This window comes from Lepidochelys kempii, chromosome 1, assembly GCF_965140285.1.
Source record: "Lepidochelys kempii isolate rLepKem1 chromosome 1, rLepKem1.hap1, whole genome shotgun sequence".
Taxonomy (NCBI): Eukaryota; Metazoa; Chordata; order Testudines; family Cheloniidae; genus Lepidochelys; species Lepidochelys kempii.
The window spans coordinates 19,958,943-19,973,938 of NC_136380.1; the positions used below are offsets into that span (position 1 = coordinate 19,958,943).

General features: G+C 41.4%; 2 protein-coding genes across 2 annotated transcripts; both read right to left on the bottom strand.

Moving 5' to 3' along the window:
* Nucleotides 1-203: 203 nt before the first annotated feature.
* Nucleotides 204-2,363, bottom strand: LOC140905628 (taste receptor type 2 member 7-like). Its single transcript, XM_078851227.1, is given in 4 exon segments — nucleotides 204-568; nucleotides 675-925; nucleotides 957-1,106; nucleotides 2,188-2,363. Coding segments are annotated over 4 exon segments (942 nt in total).
* A 3,478-nt stretch (nucleotides 2,364-5,841) lies between these two features.
* On the bottom strand, nucleotides 5,842-6,801 carry LOC140905630 (taste receptor type 2 member 7-like). Its single transcript, XM_073329135.2, is given in 3 exon segments — nucleotides 5,842-5,989; nucleotides 6,252-6,741; nucleotides 6,744-6,801. Coding segments are annotated over 3 exon segments (696 nt in total).
* Nucleotides 6,802-14,996: the final 8,195 nt, after the last annotated feature.

Sequence of the window (14,996 nt, forward strand, 5' to 3'; positions counted from 1 at the left end):
AGTGATGGAAATAAAATTTCAATCTCTGCCAATATTCTGAGGTTGTAAAGAGTGCCAGTCATATTAATACCTAAAAGAGGGAAATCATTTTTAATTGAGGGATGGGATGGAAAAGAGAATAAATGTTGAGAAAAGAGGGATCAGGCTTGATTCCAGTTCTATTTCAGGAGTGATGGTATCCCTCTGGGGTCTCATGATATGGTTTAAGAAGTCCCTTTTCTCAGATGGCACTTTGTACATTGGAGAATCCTCACTTTTAGTTTGGAATTAATTAAAATCAAGAGAATGGAGTATACCGAAGCATATGCAGCAACCATTATTGCACAGATTTCAGAAGTCCAGATGTAGTTATCTACCTTGTTAAGCAGTAATAATAGAGTTTGAACAGCAAAACTGGAAACATAGAGGATAAGGAAAGAGATCAATGCTTTTATGGCATTTATATAAGCACCTGTCTTGGGATCCCTGAAGCTGGTTATATTTTGCTGCATCTTCTTGGTGTGACTCCATAGAGAAGTAATTAACAGGATTGAAGACACCAAAGATATTGTAAGAGGAAAGAAACTCCCTACAATGTACAGAAAAAAAAAAGAGATCTGGGCTATGCCAATTAATGTCTGTCACAGAGTTGTTCTCTAGATGATCCCCTGTTGAGTTGCAGTGCTGAATTGCACACAGAGTCCACAACAATGGGATAGAGGTGACAGAAGAAACCAGCACCAACCCCAGGAGCAGCCATGGAACCATCCCATAGATTCTCTGCTTCATTCACAGTAAGAGCAGTTGGGTGAAACTGATGATCTTCATGCAGTACAAGACGCTGAGGCAGGTGGCAAACCAGAGACTGGCATGGTTTACAAACATCCGTAGGATAACAGATGCTGTATACAGAGGAGCCAGTTTGAGTATATTTGGAAAGTAGAGACTGGATATGCGCTGTTAACTTCCCCTGCAACACAAATCTTGATGTGTTCAGAGCGATCAGGATCATATAAGAGGAAGAGATTTTTCTACTTTTGATCCAATCAAGGCAATTAATGACTGCAATAAATCCGTTTCCAACAAACCCTCCAATGACCAAAATTATTAAAATAATTAGTGGAATGCTAAACAGAGGCAAATTTTTTCTACTCTGAGTCACCACTGCCTGCCTCTTGCGGAGTTCCAGAATAAATCTCCTCTGGGGTCAGTTGGTATTCAGCTAGCTGCATGCACAGCCTGCCTGCCTTTTATCTATGATCTGAAAGTGACCATGGGAAGCATTTTGCCAGTGCTGATATTTGGGATGCAAATCTCAGAATGGTTTAATTCTGGAATCCACATCCTACTCACACATCTGGTATCTACATATTTTCTTCGACAGGTTGGTGGACAGATGGTCAGCTGCTACTCACCATGGTTTACCCTACCATTGATATTCCTACTTAGAGTGAGAGGTGAGACCTCTGTGGCTATGGTTCTGAATGTACCTTATACTGTGGGAGAGGGGAAATGTTGGAGAAAGTCTATGAATGTGGAGGATGTGCAAGGGCAGAGGTAGGGGGAAGAGAGAGAGAAGGATGCTCCCTCATCCCAACTCAGGAGAGAAAAAATAAAAATTAGAGCTCCATGGGGAACAGCTGGGAAAGAAAAGAACTAACTTTGGGGATAAGATGAAGAGTTGCATATAATTATGTGGGGGAATAAGGGGGAAAGCTGAAAGGGAGGAATAACTAAGCAGAAGTAGAATATGAAACAGAAAAGTTCCTGGCCTGAATTTTAAGTGGCTGAGTGCCCACAGCTCTCATTGCTTTCAAGTAGGGTAGCTGGTGATCTGTGTCTCTGAAAAGTTCTCGGCAAGTTTTGTTCACACCATTGTAATAAGAAAACAGAAAGTTTAATCTGGCAAAAAATAGACTGAAAAAATATAATACAGTAAAGGGAACAAAGGAAAAGTTGAAGAGAGAAAAAGTATTCTAACCACATTTTAATGTATATACCTTTCGAATATATCTGTTTCCTGTCCGTTTCTATCACCCTGAATGGCTAACAATTATCACCAAACTATTATAATTGCCATGAAGGCTTTAGTAGGGGAGGATATCTTCAGAGTAATGCAAAAAGGACAGAGCAGGGGCCAGCCAGCGGTTCTACCACCATGTGAATTCTCCAATCCTCAGTCTGGTGCCAGGGAATCATATCACATACCGAATCTTCATCTGTCCAAAATCTGAATCAGCCTCAATGGAGTTGCTCTGTATTTTGGAGAGAGGAAGACCGCTCTCCCTTTGGCTGGGTGCTGCAATGAGGTCCGTAGTGAGGTATATGTGTGCAGCATTGTGCAATAGGACAGGGCCTGTTAGCCTATACAGTGCCTTAGACATAACTAATGTGGCAAGAATCATGGATTTATGGAGTAATCTCCCCCCATTTTCCCACCCCGAGCCCCATCTAATTTAATCTAATATGGAATCCCCTTGTGTTCACGAACGTTGACATTAAATTCCTTCCACAGAAATAAATGGGGAGGTGGAACTAGAGATTTTGATGGGTGGATAGGGGATAGTTGAGGTATTTGGCACATAGAAAGAGATGGGAAGTTCTTTGGCACTAAGTCATTGGGTGGTGGTGATACAACTCTTTGGTCCATCATTTTTGGCAAGGTGGAGGTGACTTTAAATAAGAGGAGGAGAAAGTTTAAAAATCCTCAGTTCTGAAGCCTGGAAACCCAGCCAGCCACTAGCTACTCCGCAGCCCCATGTGCAAATATTGCCATTACATCCTAACTTAATTTTTCTGCTAACATGAACAGCAATGAAATAGTTAATCTAGATTAACACAAGTAGACTTTATAATTAAAATTCTATTGTGATGTAAACAAGCAATTAACACCTTCCTCAGAGGTATTGTTTCTGCAGACAACACTAGGACAAGTTAACACTGGAGTTGGAGGTGTAATTTCCAGCTTGGATAGACATAGTCACACTCGCTTTGATCAAGCTAGTGAGCTAAATGTAGCTGTGAACCTGTGGCAATGCAGACAGCAGCCTGGGCTAGCCACCTGAGTACAATCCTGCCGAAGACCCTAGGTACGTACTTAGCCAGCTATCCTGTGCCACCAGGGTTACATTTCTATATTTTAGCCCACTAGCTCAATCAAACCTAGTGTGTGTGTGTCTACCCAAGCCAGAAATGACACCTCCAGCTGCAGTGCAGATGTACCTAGTTGCAATCAATTTATATTTTAGATGTTATATTTTAGCAACCGAAAACACTAGAAGCTCATTTTTTATAATGTGATATTACACTCTGCAGCGTGATAGTTCAATCCACTTCCAAAAACTCAGTTAGGAGGCCATTTGAATGTTTACATAATAGCATCATATATGAATCCCCAAATATTAAAAAAAATCTAAAGCTCCTTCAAAATGAGTGCAAGAAAAAACTAAAAGCAAATCAACGTATTTAGCATTTCACAAAGTGCTTTTCACCTAGAGGTAGCAGAGCATTTTCTAAAGGAGGTTAAGTAGCATTAGCCATATTTTCCAAGGGGGAAACTAATGTTAACATGGACCACAATTTCCTTCTCAACAAAATGTGGGTAATGATACTCAATTTTGTAAAACAAAGCAAGACAACGAACTAGAATGCAGATTAGATCTAGATCAGTTGGTTTCCAGTCATATGCACACTATTTCTTACACACAGCACATGTATATTGCAACTTGTCACATACCTTAAACATTTAATTGAATCCTAAATCACTCAATGAAACATGGCAACTTTTGAAAATTATGTCTTTGTATGAACAATATTAAACAAACTAGTGGTGGCAGAGTATGAAAACGTGTATTTGAATAGCCACCTAGTTCAGAGCTGCTTACCGCAAGCAATATGTTGTCACCGTACTGGCATATACTTTGATAGGATCATAATTAATTCAATCAATTCAAATAAAAGAGGGAGATTTTGAAGAAAAGCATTAAAAAGTCTGCCTGTCTATATCTACTTACACCACATTCACAACCTAGGCAATCAACCTACAGATAATAAGCCATTAAAAGTATAAAATAAATTACTATATGGGAGAGTAACTTTAATCAACTACTTACTTCTTAAGCCTCGGACATGGATTTATCATCAAAATGCATGCACACCCAGCTCAATTTCCAATTTTGTTATAGTATTCAATGACAATTAGCAGAGTGAAAAATCTCTGTCCTCGCTATTACTTTCAGCTAACCGCTCACCCTGGAGAGTGTACAGTGTGCATATAAAAGGCCAGGTATATCTTGTCCTAGCTGGATTTCATATTATTCTAAACTTTATTTTGTTGTTTGATCCTGCTGCAAAGTTATGGTATTCGATACCAGGTTCAATGAAGCATGCAGGTTTGTTCCCCATCATCTCTCACCACTCCTCTCCAATTCAAGCCCATCATAACTGCCAGAGATGTAAGGAGCACGGAAGATTGTTCCAGTAATATGCACAGTCCATAGTTTAACAAATTTATTTGGGCATAAGCTTTTGTGGGCTAAAACCCACCTCATTCGATGCATGCAGTGGAAAATACAGTAGGAAGATATATATACACAGAGAACATGAAAAAATGGGTGTTGCCATACCAACTGTAACGAGACCAATCAATTAAGGTGGGCTATTATCAGCAGGAAAAAAAAAACCTTTTGTAGTGATATGATAATCAGGATGGCCCATGTCAAACAGTTGACAAGAAGGTGTGAGGAACAGTAGGGGAAAAACAGCATAGGGAAAAAGCTTTTACTTTGCATAGGTTTCAGAGTAACAGCCGTGTCAGTCTGTATTCGCAAAAAGAAAAGGAGTACTTGTGGCAACTTAGAGAATAACCAATTTATTTGAGCATGAGCTTTCGTGAGCTACGGATGAAGCATCCGATGAAGTGAGCTGTAGCTCATGAAAGCTCATGCTCAAATAAATTGGTTAGTCTCTAAGGTGCCACAAGTGCTCCTGTTCTTTTTACTTTGCATAATGACCCAAAGTAAATGACACAAAGTAAAAACTATTTCCCCATGCAAATTTTCCCCCTACTGTTACTCACACCTTCTTGTCAACTGTTTGAAATGGGCCACCCTGATTATCATATCATTACAAAAGGTTTTTTTCTCCTGCTGATAATAGCCCACCTTAATTGATTGGTCTCGTTACAGTTGGTATGGCAACACCCATTGTTTCATGTTCTCTGTGTATATATATCTTCCTACTGTATTTTCCACTGCATGCATCCGATGAAGTGGGTTTTAGCCCACATAAGCTTATGCCCAGATAAATGTGTTAGTCTCTAAGGTACCACAAGTGCTCCTTGGTTTTTTTGCTGATGCAGACTAACATGGCTGTCACTCTGAAAAAAGTTCATAGTTTGTCACCTAATCTCCCCCGAACTTCAGGGTGTGTAGCCTCCTTTCAATTCATTCCCACTGGTCCTTCAAGTAACAATCTCTGAGACTCTTATTAACAATAAAGATGGCTATCTGTAAGCAACTAGTCTATAGCCCTATTATTAACTGTTTGTAGTAATATAGGACCTCGGAACTCTAGTCATGGACAGGACTCCTGTTGAGCTAGAACTCCAAGCTGTAATGGATTCCTCTTGTGATGGTGGACTCCACTTGTGATCATGGAAGGAGAAAAGAATGATTAGAGAATTTCACATTTCTTTTCTATCTCATAGATATTTCAAGGGCACAGGGGCCATAGTAGCTACTCCAGTAAAATATTTATTTATTCAGCAGTAGGATGGAGAAGGGAAAGCAGTGTAGAGAAACAAGTATTGACTCCAACTGTCTCCTACAGGGGTTATCTACATCTGTGATCTTCTGATATGGTTTAAGAGGTCCCTTCTCTCAGACAGCATTTTATACAGTGAAGATTCCTCACCGATGCCAGTTTCAGTTTAGAATTCATTAGAATCAAGATAATGGAGTGCACTGAAGAATATCCAGCAACCAGTAAAGAATATCCAGCAACCAGTAATCAGTAAAGAGATTGAAGGTGTCCAGAGGCTACCAGCTAGACAGATAGGCAATGTCATCAGGACCACAGATTCAAAACCAGAAACATAGAGGACAAGGAGGGAGAGCAGAGCTTGAATTGTATTTACATGAGCATCTGTCCTAGGATCCATGAAGCTGTAGGCATTACATCTCATCTGCCTGGTGTGTCTCCTCAGTCAGATCAGCAGCAGGATGGATGACACCAAAAATATAATAAGGGGAAAGAAACATCCCAACAAATACAAAAGCTGGATATGGAGTTCTGTCACAACCCCATTAATCTCTCTGAGAGTGATGTTCTCTGATAGATTCCAAATTGATTTGCAGTGATAATGGCTATGATCAACCGAGATGGAAGGGAGCGAGGTGACAGAGGAGACCAGCACTGGCCCCACAAGCAGCCATGGAACCATCCCAGAGATTCTCAGCTTCATTTGCAGGAAGAGTGGTTTGGAGAAGTTAGCAGTATTCACAAAGTAAAAGACGCTGAGCCACGTGGCAAACCAGAGACTAGCAATGGTTAAATACGTCCACAGGAAAGTGAGCATTTTATTTGTATGACCAAACTTCTCTCTCTCTGGAGACAAGAGAGAGTGGATGTACGATATCATCATCACATGCAAGAGAAATCTCAATATACTCAGAGAGACAAGGATCATGTCACAGGGGGACAGTTTCCTCCTTCTGATCCAGTCAATACAATTAATCACTGCAATAAACAGATTTCCCACAATCCAACAATGATTTCAATCGCTAAAACAGTTAGAGTGATTATTAGAAGTGGAGTCAACATCTTCCCTCTCACATTCACCAATGCCTACTTCCTTTCTACAGGTTTCATGGCAGCACCAATTCACCGATAGCTAGTTGACACTGTCCTTCTGCCTTTTATCTAGGAGCAGGAAAATACCTGAACATGATACTTTCTGGCATTGTTCCTGAGGATGCAAATTTTGGAAGGATCTAATTCCTCAGTCTACATCTTACTCACACATAGAGTATTTGCATATTCTCTTCCAAAAGGCTGAATACAGTTGGCCAGCGACACTTCTTCCCTCCACCTTTTGCCCTACCTTTAATTATAGGTGGAGCTAATAGCACAGCCTGTTATTAAGGTCGCCTGACACTTCTCATTATAAAACCCTGTTTTCAGTTGCTTGTACTTTTGCTAACTTTTAACCATTTAGGCAGAAATGTTCCCTTCCAAGTGTCTGCCTCGAGCTAAATGTATCTGAAACATCTTGGCCAAAATGGTTCAGCTGTGTCCAAGAATGAGACTAGGGGAAATTGTATTGTTTTGCCCATGTTAAAAAAATTCTGGCAATCATTTCTTTGAAATGTCTAGTGTCCCCTGCTTTGAAGCAGATATGTGAGATTTAGCAGTGAGGTAGCCTGTGTGCTAAGGATGTGCCTTTTGCTGTCGCTGGAAAAACCCGCCCAAGTTATAAACCTCTGAAAAATCACAGCTTGCACATTGCTCCGTAGAGAATTACTAGAATTTAACAGCTAAATTTCAGAAGATTCTGTCAACGATGAACCTGAGTGAACCTCTCATGGCTTCTAGAGCTGACCATGCACCATCCCCACAGACCAACTGAGAATGCTCCCTCCAGCCCAGGGCTATGGGGACTCTGAAGGACGTTCCCTGTAATGGCTGCTTTGGGCCAGGGTGTAGGAAGGAGATATGGGCACTGAGAACAGGAAGCCTGGGCTCTCAGCAACCCCCCTGCTGGGGCATTGGCAATGTAGGGGAGGGAGCTATGTGCTTACAATGCAGCGGGTACCAAAGCTGGACTGGGTCAAAGGGAAAGAAGTAGACTGGGACAAGGAGTCAGGGGCGGGCAGGCCGGGGCTGGAGTGCGGAGGGGAAGAAATTGTGAGTAGGAGCCACAGGGGGAGCGCAGACTGGGACTGGTTGGCTAAAGAGACTGGTAGGGAAGGAGAATTTGGAAAGAGATTGGGACAAGAACTGGGGAGAGGGCGAGGGGAGAGACTGAGATCGGATGAGGCACCCAGGAAGGGAGACAGGACCGAGAGCCAGTGGTATGGTCCGGGAAGAGACAGACAGGATGAATAGCTGAGAGGGGAAAAACTGGGACTGGCTGGGCAAGGAGACTGGGGACAAGGATTAGGGGCAGGAGAGGGGGGGATGAAAACTGGCTGGGCAAGGAGACTGAGACTGAGTGTGGAGAGGAGGAGAGACTAGGATTTGTGGGGAGCCTGAGGCTTGGACAGCAAGCTTGGAGTGCAGTATCACTGCTGCCTTATTGAGATCTAAAGTGTCATATAGGACAAGGGTCCTTGCCTATTGCACAATGAAGTGCACATTTTATTTGGAGGGGGCAATTCTTCTTGCAGCACCCAGTCAAAATAGATCTGTGGCCAGCCAGAGAAATTGGTGTTCCGTGGTGGCTGCTCAAGTTGTCGAGCTAACTCCCAATATCAGCCAAAGACTGCGGCTAATTGTGCAACTGTGGCAAACAGGAACATGTGCTGTGCCTCTGTTTTCCAGCAACAAGGCTGCAAGTAAGACAAGGGACAAATGCTGCATTTTCTGTCTTTGCTTTGCTTTTCTCTCCCCTTGTGTGTTTTGTTTTGCCTTCTCGGAAACTGGATCAGACTTCAGCAACAGCAACGACAACAACAACAGCTCCAGCTTATCTCAACTAACTTTTTATTTTTTCTCCCAAAAGAATAGTTAATACCATCTTTCTTACTACCTATTAAGTTTTATTTTCTTCTAAAGAGTCTCTACAGACAAAGAGAAAGGGAACTAGTGATATAGCTAAAATGAAAGTTTATTTATTACTTTTCGTTTCAAATGCTTTTTTAACTTTTCGCTTTTCTGTATCTTCAATAAAAAGGTTTAAAAATCTGTACTGGTGCGTTTGCCATGGAACTAAGCAGGCTGAGGGCTTTCTATACCAACCCCAGAGCCCTGTTTAAATCTATTTAATGGTGCACAGTGACAGAGTCCTGTTAACGTCTTTGACTCTGGACCCACTAGTCCGCCAAGATTACTACAACAGCCCTGACGTGAGAGAAACAGAATTTCTGTTCGATGGGACATTCTGACATTTCAAAATTTCATTTCATCCCAAACTGGAACAAAAAGTTGAAATTTCCAAGTTTTCCAAAAAATGAAAATTCTGATATATTTCATTTCAGAAACTTTGGAACAACCTCATTGAAGCATTTTGTTTTAACTATTATATAATGTCAAACATATGAAAGTGAAATATACCTATACATATTCATGAAAATTATTGATGAAATCAGTATGTTGCCATGAAATGTTCTGATTTAATTAAATCTGCTTTTCCCAATGGAAAAATGGGCTTTTAATTTATTTTTTTTTACTAGCTCTAGACCAGGGCTTTGTTCCTTCCCCCAAATATCCCTTTCAGTGGGTCTATTCTCTCAGTAGAACTTGGGGGGGGGAATAGACCCCAGCTCTCCAAAGACCAGAGGGGAGGAAGAAGCATCAGGGTTTATTCCAAAAGACATCTAAAGTTAGAAGAGGAGCTGTGGCCAGGTGTCAAAGCATCAAAGGCACATGGAGGGCAAAGTGATTTCCCCAAGGCCATACGCCTAGTCAATAACAGACCTGAGACTGGGAAAAAGGCACCCAAATCCCCATACAGCAGCCACGTAGTTTCCTGCACACACAATATGTAGCCTACAAATATTAGAGCTGGTCAAATACCTTAAAACTGAATAATCAAATCACATAATCGATTAAAATGGGAAACTTTTCCTGAATAATGTATTTGAGCACCAGCACATAACATAGTCACTAGAACTGGTTATGTGTTTCAGAGTAGCAGCCGTGTTAGTCTGTATCCGCAAAAAGAAAAGGAGGACTTGTGGCACCTTAGAGACTAACAAATTTATTTGAGCATAAGCTTTTGTGAGCTACAGCTCACTTCATCGGATGCATTCAGTGGAAAATACAGTGGGGAGATTTATATACACAGAGAACATGAAACAATGGGTGTTACCATACACACTGTAAGGAGAATGATCAGGTAAGGTGAGCTATTACCAGCAGGAGAGCAGGGGGGTGGGGGAGAGAAAACCTTTTGTAGTGATAATCAAGGTGGACCATTTCTAGCAGTTGACAAGAACATCTGAGGAACAGCGAGGGAGAGGGGATTGGGGGAGGAATAAACATGGGGAAATAGTTTTACTTTGTGTAATGACCCATCCACTCCCAGACTTTATTCAAGCCTAAGTTAATTGTATCCATTGATTCTTTTACATAGAGACTGTCCAGTTTGGCCAATTTTCAATGCCCCTCTGCCATGTACATTGGCCAAACTGGACAGTCTCTACGTAAAAGAATCAATGGACACAAATCAGACGTCAAGAATTATAACATCCAAAAACCAGTCGGAGAACACTTCAGTCTCTCTGGTCACTTGATTACAGACCTAAAAGTGGCAATTCTTCAACAAAAAAACTTTAAAAACAGACTCCAGCGAGAGACTGCTGAATTGGAATTAATTTGCAAACTGGATACAATTAACTTAGGCTTGAATAAAGACTGGGAGTGGACGGGTCATTACACAAAGTAAAACTATTTCCCCATGTGAGCTGTAGCTCATGAAAGCTTGTGCTCAAATAAATGTGTTAGTCTCTAAGGTGCCACAAGTCCTCCTTTTCTTTTTATGTTATGTGTGAAACTGCATGTGAATATACAGCGTCAGAAGCTGTATGGTACTGAAAATAGCTCACGGCTGCTCATAGCACACAATCAGTAACAAGTTCCTGACAGCACAGCGATATGTTCACAACAAGGTCAATCAATTCAATGCAAAGAGGGACTTTCTAAAATAATCATTCAAGTCAGTCTATCTACTGCTACCTAAATCACATTCCCCAACTGGGTAATCAACTTAAGACTTAAGCCATTAAAAATATAAAATAAGAGAAACTCAAATTAGATTTAACCTACACATTTCAGAGCAGCTAATTCACATAAATGGGTAGAGCTGTATGGAACATATTCACATAAATGAAATTTCAGTGAAACATGTTGTTTCATCAGAATGCAAATGTTTTGTGAAGATGTATCTGTTTCCGTTAAACTTTTGTCAGGAAGGTTGTTTTAGGTTCAGGGCACACACTCCCAGCCACACACTATAATCATACGTGGGTGGTTAGGTTAGGTTACTGGCTTGGAATATGGGAGACCCAGGTTTTGGAGTGACCTTTAATGAAAATCTCTGCTGTGTATCAGGTACAGCAGGAACTTGAATCAGGATTTTCTGCATCCCAGGCCAGTACCACACATACTTCTATTTTTGCAAAAACAGTGTTTTGGTTTTTGTTCCAACATGGAAGGAAAACAGCAGCATATTTGAAACCTTGAAATTTGCTGCAAAATGGAATTGTCCTGAGGTCAGATCTATAAATGAGCCCTATATGCTTCCTCTCATCATGTCTTTCTGAAGAAAAATAACAGAAAGTTTCAGATTCTATTGCTGTCTTTAGTGTTTACAGAGGACCTGCTACTGGCATATCTAATAGTTGGAAATATTTGTTTGAGAAATAGAACAGAGAAGGGAAGAAATGTGGATTCCAGATTTGATTCCCATTGTTTCTCCTATAGGAGCAAAACAGTCTTTCTGAGGTCTTGCAGTAGGTTTAAGAAGTCCCTCCTCTCATTGGCATTTTGTATGATGGAGAATCCTCTCCAATGCCTGTCTGAGTTTGATTAATTAGAATCAAGATAACAGAGTGTACAGCAGGATATGCAGCAGCAGTGATTGCAGGTGTTCAAGTGCTGTGACAGCTGGACAGGCAGGCAATACCAACAGAAACTGAGCTACAAAACTGGCAACATACAGGATAAAGGAAAGGGATCAGAGCTCTCGAGGCTTTTGCACAAGAACCTATCCTGCAATCCCTAAAGAAGGTTTGTTTGTTTGTTTGTTTGCATCTACTTGCTCTGTGTCCATGGAGAGGTAATTAATAGGATGAAAGACACCAAATTGATGATGAGGGGTGGGGAGAAGAACTCCATAATGTAGAGAACAAAGACATATAAGATATCCTAGATATTGTCTTCCATATTGATGCTCTCCAGGAGATTCCCAGCTGAGTTACAAAAGTAAGTGCCATGATTAATTCAAATGTAAAGGACAGGTGCTCTGACAGGTCCGGACTGTGTCACAGGAGGAGAGTTTTCCATTTTTAATCCAGCCACTGCAATTAGCAAGTGCAATAAATCATTTCCCCATCACCCCTAGAGTGGTCTCAATCATTACAATGATTAGTGATACGTTCCCTGGAATACACATCTTCCCACTCACACTTGCCATTGCTTGGGAAATTCCAGGACATCAGATATCACTACAGCACTAAACAACCGACACCTGGCTACTACACGCACCTGTCTTCTGCCTTTTGCCTAGGTGCAGGAGAAAATCTGAAAATGACATTTTTTTTTCTGGTGTTATGCCTGAAGATGCAAATCTTGGAAGGATTTCCATACTAAGCCTGCATTCTACTGACATGTACATTATTTCCATGTTGTCTTTCATGAGGCTAGGTGAGGATGTCAAGTGCATTTAGATGTTCTTCCCAGTTTTTGCCCTGTCTTTCAACTTCATACATATAGAAAACAAAATGTGAGCCCTGTGAGGCTATTGGTAAACAGACCTCTTATATGATGGGACAGGGGAAATGTCTCAGAATAATCCATGCAGGTGAGGTATGGTGAAGTGAGAAGGATGCTTCTTCATCACATCTGAGGCTGTGGGGTGAGGGAGGGAGAAACAAAGAAGACTAAGAAGAGTTGTAATTTAGGGAGGAATGAAGGGACCTATTTGGTACAGAGAAAATAAGTTGGGCGAGGTAGAAAGGGGTGAAACAATATAGTAAAAGTGAAAGGAAATGGAACCTAAGAGAGACTCCAGATATCCAAATGTCAGACTGAGTTTTGTTTGTTGCACTGTAACAAGAAAACAGAAAATATAAAGATGCCAAATGTTACATGTTTGCCATTGCTGCAGGAGCTAGGAATGGGTATGGATCCCAGATGGCTTCAGGTGTTATTATACCACAACTAAAAATAAGAGATTTACAGTGGAGTCTGTGATGGGGTGGTCTGTCCCCTTGATGATGGTAGGGTCTAGAGATCATCCCACCCCATCCTGTGCTGTGGCTCCTTTGAGGTTTGGTACCCCAAAGTCTAGGAAAATTATAAAAAGCAGATATGTGGAGAAAGGAAGTGCTCCCAGGGAATAATCTGTATTTAGGGAAAATCTGTGCTTGTATTCCTTCCAGAGCCCAGCGCCTTGTAGAAAGGGTGGGGCAAGGCTCCCCTCTCTCCTATTCAACCAGAGTCAGGGCCGCTTCCCTCAGAATGGGGATAACCAGCAGGAGAAGCCTGCTTGCTGAACCCTCTGAGCCTAGGGATTAACTTGGGACAGGGACTAGCCCAAAGAGAAGTAGTGAAAGCCACAGCTCGCCCAAGATAATAAGCACAGCCGCAGCAAGAGGTGCTGTGGGTCACCTGTGCTGAGGAGGGAGAACTCAACGGAAAACCCCAATCCCAAGTGGGGAGGACTGGGAAGATTCCCAAAGCTGAGGGGAGAATCTATGTGTCAGGAAGGCCAGGACTAAAATCCCCAGACTCAAGAAGGCAACTGCTGAACTTAAAGAGAAACTCTTTTGGGAAAGCTGTATGAACTAAATAAATTAGACCCCAGGAAAAGGAAAATATTGGTTAAAGACGCTGGAGGCAATTGACTTATTCCCTGCAGGCAGGCAGGCACCTGTGACAGAACCCAGGCCAGTAGAGGGTGCATACTGTTGATTAAAACAAACACTGGCAGGAGTATTGATAATTATCTACTCACACAAAAAGCAACTGTTGAATGACTGAAGATGTACACATATCTAGCCTATGTACCCAAGGGATACCTTAGCTGTTTCTCTTTTCCTCCCTTTCCACCTTTTTGTGCCAGGACTCAAGTGAGTGCAACAAATAATGTATTCTATTAGGAGAGGATTCATACCAGACTTGTTGATTAGTCAGGTTATGGGTATTTCCACTGAAACTGTGGTTCAGTGTCATGTAGGCTCTGTATTGTTTATACGAGTGCCTTGAGGCCCCAGCCGAAATCCAGACTCCCCTGTACATGAGACTACAAAGACATATACTAAAAGACAGTCCTTGCCCCAAAAAATTTACAAGCTGATGAGATAAGACAAAGGGTGGGAGAAATGAAGTTGTGATATTCCCATTTTGTAGATAAGGAAATGAGGCAGAGAGAGTAAGTGACTTGCCCAAGAACACACAGTAAGTCTGCGGCAGAGCCAACAACTGATCCCAAATTTGAGTTCCAAGCCAATACTGTAGCCAAAAGACCATCTATCCTCATTATATCTGTTCTTATCTAGATGGTAAGCCTCTTGAGATGGGGCTGTATCTTCCTAAATGTTTCTACAATACCCAGCACAATGGGCCCTGCTACTGATTGAGGCCTCTGAGCACTACCACAATACAAACAAATAAAAAATACCCTTGCCTCAAAATGCTGACAGTCTAACTGAATAACATAATACATAGGACAAAACTCCCAGCGTAAGGACACGAGAAGAATGAGGAAATAACACGGCTGAGGAAAGCCTTCACAAAGGAGTATAGAGGCATCAGATTTTGAGTTGAGATGCTCATCCTCAGAGAAATACAACATCCCTTGTCTATTACTTTAAATATGGCTGATTGTATCCCTAACACTGTGTAAAGTAATTGTATCAAAAAGGGTCTGGTGTGTTTTGTGAAAAGCAAGTGTTTTACTTGCCTTCATAAACTAGCCTCCATATGGTAAGGAGTAATAAATCATGCTGCCATTTAACACATTATATTGCACATAGAAAGTTTTGCAAACTCAGTTGAAAGAGTGTGTGAAAAGGCGATAATCCCTTTTAATGTTTATTTGCAAGTTGTCATGCCCACTGTCATTACTGTGCTGG